We start from the raw sequence: 7,649 nt of genomic DNA, 5'->3' as shown, positions 1-7,649 counted from the left end.
AGATATAAAATATTCCTTGTACTGCATCTCTTAAGAATATTAAGTTTTTAATAAGCTTTGCATAATTCCATCTGGAAACTACAGCAGCATGTTTATCTGAAGTTATGGTTGATGTACTTTATTTTTAATAAATAGGTGAACAGGAACTTTTTTTTCAAAGTTATAGAAGCTCATACAACAAACCAGACATTGCAAAACAAAAAACTCAGAGTGAGTTTAAAAATCACATTAAAAATTAATCAAACATATACACAAAGAGAACCATAGAGGCCAGAACATGGCAAACTAAGGCCCAATTCTTAATATCAAACTACAACTCAAGCAGCTTGATTATATGCAAGAGATTTCTTCCAGAGGAACACTTCGGGGTGTAAAGATGTTTTCGAATGTAAAGGGTTACAGGGCTTGTTACATAGATGATCTAGGAAGAGATAATAAAAGGAATAAGAAAATAATGCATAGAACGTTATTACAGAGCAGTGAACACCCTTTCTCCTCCAATCTGTGATTAGGTATGGTAGGTAGCACTCAACAGCCAAAACTGATACATTCTTTGATTGAATTTGTTTCTGGAAAAAGGCAAGGCTATGGGAAAGAGGTGTTAAATGATCTATAGCTGGGGCTTTCATTTAGTTTCCCTGCCATTGAATTGCATGCTGGTTTAAGCCTGGTTACTTTTACCTTTTATCAAAACTTTTGGTGGCAGAAAGTAGCTGACACTACCAAACATGTGCATCCCCACGTCATTGTGGCACCACCCAGCAGCTATGCTTTCAGGTCATAAAGTGCAGCCTAGGAAGGGTACAGAGATCTTGGCAACCAGTAAAAGGCATAGGATTGTCTACATGCCTTTTGCCAGTTACTGTAGAGAGGTAAAAGTTTTAACCAGCTCTGAGAAGTCGTTTAAATTTGCGGGCAGGGAGTCTGCAGTGCAGACTCTCCCTTACATAAACAGCTTTTGTAGCATTGTTCCCCCCTCCCTTTCTGATGAAGTTGCTGCCTACAAAAACATATGCATCTCTGATCTAGTTAGTCTATAAGGTGCAACTCTACCTTGCCCTCTCCCTCTAGTCCATTAGAACAGGAGTTGGCAATCTAAAGCCTGTGGAGCCATTTGATCCAGACTGTGGACGTGAGACTTCAGTGGTGGGGACCTTTGGCTGTGATCGCTTCCTCATGCCAATGCAAGGGGAAGATGAGGAACAGGTTTCCCCATACTGCCATGGTGGTGGCTGGATTCTAACACCTGCCTGCCTCTGACCTTAAGGCCATGTCCAGATGTGCATGGACATTTGATTCCCTGGGGTAGTGGGTAGTGCAGATTGTGCCGCAGCTAGTTGTCCTTTGGTAGTGCCTGTGCCATGTGCACACTGGTGCATGGCAAGTTACCCTGGGTGGGGTAGGGGAGGCTTAGGCCAGCACTGGGCTGGCTCTAGCAGCCTTACCTGGGGTCCTGGGAGCTTCCTGGGGCTGCAGCAGTGGAGATTCTGCTGCATAGAGCCAGGCCAGCAGTGAAATGCAGCTCAAGCTGGCTAGACTCCAGTTTGGGGCAATGCAAGCTGATGCCCTGTGTGCCGCTCTGCTTTTTTTCTCTGTGGGTTTTTCTGCACTACTCCACTACAGCGCAGAGAACAGACATGTCTCCTGCACCACATATCAAACAACCACACTGTCTGCATGCAGCCTAAGTAGGTTATTTCAGTGCACAGCTTAAAAACGTTGCCAACCATTGCACTAGAGGGTGCTCTACAAGGAATTGGCTTGCATGACTGGCAAATATAGACAGAGGAGAACTGCAGAGATAACAAAAACCTCACTTTGAATACCACTGATTTTATGCGTGCTGGAAATGTTTGCTTTGAAATTGCCTAACAATACAGTTCCTGAAGGATCTACACCTGATAAAAGACCAGTAGTAAGTAGGCAGTCTCTATTTCTGCATCATTTAAACAGTATCATGAAATTTTCTGTATGAGCATTATAGGCCAGCATCTACTCTTATGCTTTTCTCACAAAATTCTGATTGGCTTCAAGAAGCCTTTTTCATGAGCATGGTAAGTGGATCTCTAGCTATATATGCACCAGTATTCACTGCCCAAGAATCTGTCCCAAGAATATGCAGCTATAATATGCCATGAAGAGAATAAAAATTAAACTGTTAATTGCATATTTATGAATAAAACCAATTAATAAGCCATATTCTTGTTTTGTATACACACAAGTGAAGTAGGTCAGAGATGTTCAATATGATGGACAAAAATATTGAAAAGACAAATAAAAATTATGTGCTGTTAGGAAAAAAAATCTCTTTATACAACTATGTATTGGACAGATTCCAGAACATTAAAACTGGGAATTTGACAAGTTGCCCATATTATATTGATGAATTACTATCTTCAGATGGTATGTTTACATTTTATTATCTGCCCAAGGGTCTTTCAGCTGTTTCAGAAAAGACATCCACTCAATAGATTATTCAGAGACAGAAATGCACCAATCTGAGAACTTATATACACATATACATGTATGTATACATATACATATACGTATATACATATACGTATACATATACATATATAAACACACACACACATATATACCCATACATATACATATATACACACGCGCACACACATACACACGTGACTTTTTCAGAGTTTGAAATTGAATATTTACTATGCTTGACTAATAGAAGCAAATATGAAAGATATTTACTTATGTGAGCGTACTAAACTACTTAAATGCCTTTAATTATGATGTCTTTTCATTTTGATCCACTGTGAGATATAATGAAGAGCTTTAGAAGCACTCAAGTTCTTTATTAAATTCAGCACTATGGGATGCTTTCAAATGTTGTACCCTCAAATATTATACATTTAATAGTTTGTCACACTTTTCAAACTTTATTACATTTACCAATCTTTTTCAATTTGAAAAAAAAAATTCACAAATAGTTATTTGCCCTATTTAGAACCACAAAACAGCAATAAAGTTAAGACATTTTTAAAATTTCATTTCATCTTTAGGTTTTACTTTATTCCTCCCTTAACTGTAATATTAAATGAGGCATTCTTCAAGAAATCTTACTCATGCAGGTTGTACTGTTTTCCTGAAGAAACTGATTATCAGCACAGGCACAAACTCTGCCTCCAGGAATGGCTAAGCAAAGCATGCTGCAGCCTCCATTATTAACACGGCATGCGTTGTCACCTGTGAAATAAACAAAAAAAAGAAGAGTAAACTTAAGATCTAATAGTTCAAAGGCCATGCTGTAAGAAGATAGCTTATACTGAAAATAAGTGACATGACTAGAGACTCCTTTATCTGTATGAAACAGGTTAGTGTGGTAGTTTTACTGTTGCTGTTATAGTACCCTACAGATACAAACAAAAATGATGGTATCCATTACATTGTTCTTTTTTTACGTTAAGGTATGAATAAATATTAGCAAGATCTTTACAGGTCATCGAAACATAAATTCAAAAATTAAAATGCATTTAGTTGTTTCAGAACTCACAAGGGCATACAATGAAAAAGAGAATGAAGCATATTGGCAGATAAAATACAAGTGCAAAAAATGTGACTACAATGATTGACTAGGTTATTATATCCCAGGCTCAGGGGCTAAATGTCTTATGTGGACAGTAATGAGGAGGAAAATACACAGTAATAAAATCATGCTATAAGCAATAAATATCTAGCTCAAGTGAACAAATTATCATGGGGTGGCCCAGTATTCATACTGACTGAGTTTCGCTAGATTAGGATCCATCTTCTTTCATATTTTTCAAATCTAATTCTAATGTGGCATAGTACAAAAAGTTAGAAATAAAAAATAACAACCATGATAATAAAGTTGAATAGAGAAATAACTGTATACACTTCTAAACATCACTTAACTTCTAAACCCGGATGCAGTCAAGCCTGATTCATATATTTTCCCCTCCATCTGGGACTGCTACCATTAAAAAAACACAGCCTCCAGTTATGGTCATGTTTATTGCATGACCTTGAAATCAAATATGTAATATTTTATAGTGTTCTTTTCTTTTGTGTATATCAGCTGACTACAATTTCACATGCCACCTTACACTTTCTTATTTATCTAGTGCTCTGTTTTGAACACTGAAAAACTGAAATGGTAGAGAAGGCAAAAAATTCATAATGGAAGAGAAATAAATATAAATGTTTAAGTATTTCAGGGTATATTTTGCAGTGTTGTGAATGGGTGTTAAGCATGCATTACTACACAGTGAAACATGCTCCAAATTTACTACTGCACGTGAATTTTAAATTCTAAAGAACAAATTATTGTTATGCCAGCATTGTAATCCTTTGATATATGAAAAAGATAAGCAGTAACTGGCGTGTTATTCTCTGTTGTGTTATAAAGTGACACTAACTGTAAAATAATTATGATAATTATATAACCTTAGCTAGAATTAAATTGAAACACATGTAGGTAGGTTTTAGGTCTGCATTCCTTATACAGGCAAAATGGGAACTGGTGGCAGTGGAAGCTATGAGTGCAAAATACATGACATACCAGGCCTTATATTGTTTATTTATTTTATTACTGGAGGACTTCTACATTTTTATGCATTTTTGTGGTCAAGTCGTATCATGTTCTTCTTTTTAATTTGCAAGAAAAAAGTTAGGGACTTGAAGAATCCCTTACAGGGGAGGAAAATAACAAAATTTACCTTTTTATCATATCATAGCAAATATGAAATACTGCACATAATCCACCAGCCAGTGTTGATGTTATATATTCTCCCCTGTGCTCAGCTCAGAGTAGATATGGATTTGTTAGAGTCTAAGGGGCACTGACAGATGTGAAAAAAACCCAACCAACCAACCAACCACGCTTTACTGGAAGAAGCAGCGTGTTAATTTGACCTGGCTCTCCAGCTTCTGTATAGATCGCATGCTTCAGTGGGGTTTCTGGCACTTTTATCTAATAGCTAATTCAATCAGCTATTAGATAAAAGCACCTGAAAAGCCCTGCTGAAGTGCCTGATCTATACAGAAGCTGTGAGCTGGGTCAAACTAACTCCATGTCTCTTCTGGGCATGCGCTGGGTTTGATGCAGGGGCATGCCAAGTTTGAAATAAAGCACTTTTTATGTCTGTAAGCAGCCTGAGGGCATGTCTACTTGTGAGCTTAGATGTGCATTAGCTTATTGTACTGCGCATTAAAGTGTCTCATAAAAACCTGTGCAAATATGCTAATGTGCAGTAAAATATCCTGCTGCATATTAAGTGTCACTAAAAAAGCATACACTTTCATCACTGCACGTTAGGGCAAATTAATGTACATTTATTTTCTACCTCATACTGGAGGTACTAAATTTAATGTGCATTAGGAAAAATGTATTAAAGCACGTGCAGACACACCCTAAGACTGACTCAGCAAGCTATAAAGACTCATGATAGTTCTGTACTGCCATGGTTCAAATCTCTGTCAGCCCATATTGCACACCGTTGGCATATAGTGCAGATGTTCTCAAACTTTTTATTCTGTGCCCACCTTCAGGCCTCTGGCCAACCCTACAATGAGGCACCTACATGTGCAATTAAGGTACATGAATAAACTCCAGAGCTTATTGCTCCCAGGCTCCACGTCTTCATGTCCATGTGGGATTGTAGCATGTTGAGCCAGGGCAGAGCAGCCCTGGCTGACAAGGATTCCAGAGCCCAGGTGCTGCTCCCCTCTGGGCTCCACATGCTGCAGAGGGGCTGGCTGGGTCACAAGGGGGGTTTCACCCTCCTGCCCCAGCCAGCTGAGACTGTTCACATGGGCACTGCTATGGAGTAAAAAAGGATAGTACTTGTATTTGCAACTACTATTGTTCTGTGGAGTAAATTAGTTTACTGCAGCCTAATAGGGGTGCACATGTAGCTGCACAACGTTTACTGCACAGCAAATTAGCCTACTGTGCAGTAAATGTCTCATATAGATGTACCCTATTTCTAGCAAATGTACCCCTCTACCCAAATCACATTTCCACACCCTACTCCTAACTGATCCCTGCTGTAAACATTCCCAGTGCCAGGCTGCACCATATGTGTTAAATTTGCCAAGGGAAGCAGAAGAGTCACATTTACACAGGGATGCATATAGATTTATTAGCTCTCTCCCTCAGCATAATGCTGCAGTAAGGTGACTCTGCTGCTTCCTATGCCATAGCAAGCACATACAGAGCTGTCTAGTGCTGGAACATTTGGTGTGGGCATGGGTTACGGGCATGGGTGTGAAGTCCAAGTAAAGCATCTCCTGTGGTCCACCTTGAGAACTAGTGGCATAGCACACTTAAAGACTACACAAACTGTCACTGACATGATTCTATGGCTTTTTCTACAGTACAAAATTTTGCCTGCATGGCTGTGTTGATTTGGGTTGTAAAAAGGTCAAGTCTCCAAGCCAATGTAGCTAGCCTGCAAAGCCATTGGTGTAGACACGTTCTTGCCAAGAGATGAGGCCTTTTGTCAGCTTAAGTTATGTCATTCAGGGAGATGGCCTAGCTATGCTGGGAGCAAAATCCCTTTCTGTTGACACACACTGCCTCTTCTCACTGGGGGCTCATTTTTTATGTAAATGAGAAATCATGGACATGGAACTAACATTATCCAAAATATTTTGCTACAAACAAATTCAGGGTAGGTTTATGCCTCAAATTTGCTGTGTCAAACACACCACAGTGCGCTGTGTGCAATACCTATGCTGAGGCTCTGCAGACAGGCTCATTAGTGATGCTGAGAGAGAGCAAAATAGTCTTCCTGCAACACAATGCAGTTTTTGTTGCTCTCCTTCCCGTTTGGAAGTTAGGGGACAAAGAGCAGCATGGCATGCTTGAATGTGCTGCTGCCTGGCATGGTAGATTTGTGGTAGGGAGACTTCCTGTATAAGATGCTGTATTCTTTACTTAACCAAAATAGGCTTACACGTGTTGGGCATTTTATAAAGTCATCTATTGGGAAACTGATCAGTCTTAATTACAGTAAAGCTGTACATAAACGAACAAATTATACCAAGTTAAAAGGGGAATGGAGGCACTTTACCACATATCAGTTAATCTGCTTTAATTGTTTCATACGTCCTTTCTATTCCATAGTAAATGGAACTTAAATTTCAGGTAGTGGTTCTTTTGTTCAAGGTAAGCTGCTCTGATTAAACTTCCACCTGCTGCAGGACACGTGAAATAGTTACTGCAGATTTGATTACATGCAGCAAGTCCCTTCTCCCTTTTCAGTTGACATAATTTATTTATCTTTCTACATCCTAAATGGCAATCATTAATGTGTATTCAATCAGTTCCCTCAGCAATACAGTAATTAGTTTTGATAAAAGGAAACAAACAGCAGAACAAGTTTAAAAGGGAAGGGAATTGCATAGCTTCTGTCTACAGTAATACACGGTATCGTACCTGCATCCTTAGATGGATGGAAAAAAGTAATATGCAGCACAGCCACAAAGTCATATACACCTGCTATAACCCTAAGACAGTCATACACCACACAGCAGAATATGGAAACAGCTAGCATGGAGGAACACTACAATTTCAGTAAAGCTCTTCTCCTTTTCCTAAAGTAAACGTTTTCTCCCGCTTATCACAGGGGATGCATATTGTTGATTTGTTTCTGCAGCCT

The 7,649-nt window shown here is 39.0% G+C and overlaps 1 protein-coding gene across 1 annotated transcript in view; it reads right to left on the bottom strand.

Moving 5' to 3' along the window:
- Window positions 1–7,649, bottom strand: part of LRP1B (LDL receptor related protein 1B) — a 2,002,088-nt gene that overhangs the window by 886,245 nt on the left and 1,108,194 nt on the right. Inside the window, exon 15 of the mRNA XM_019522796.1 lies at window positions 3,076–3,210. Coding sequence (XP_019378341.1) covers window positions 3,076–3,210 — 135 coding nt within the window. The remainder of the gene's footprint in view (window positions 1–3,075; window positions 3,211–7,649) is intronic.

This window comes from Gavialis gangeticus, unplaced genomic scaffold, assembly GCF_001723915.1.
Source record: "Gavialis gangeticus isolate Ggan-Ray unplaced genomic scaffold, GavGan_comp1, whole genome shotgun sequence".
Lineage (NCBI taxonomy): Eukaryota > Metazoa > Chordata > Crocodylia > Gavialidae > Gavialis > Gavialis gangeticus.
Note: the sequence above shows the minus strand (reverse complement) of the source record. Positions and strands in the feature narration are given on the sequence as shown.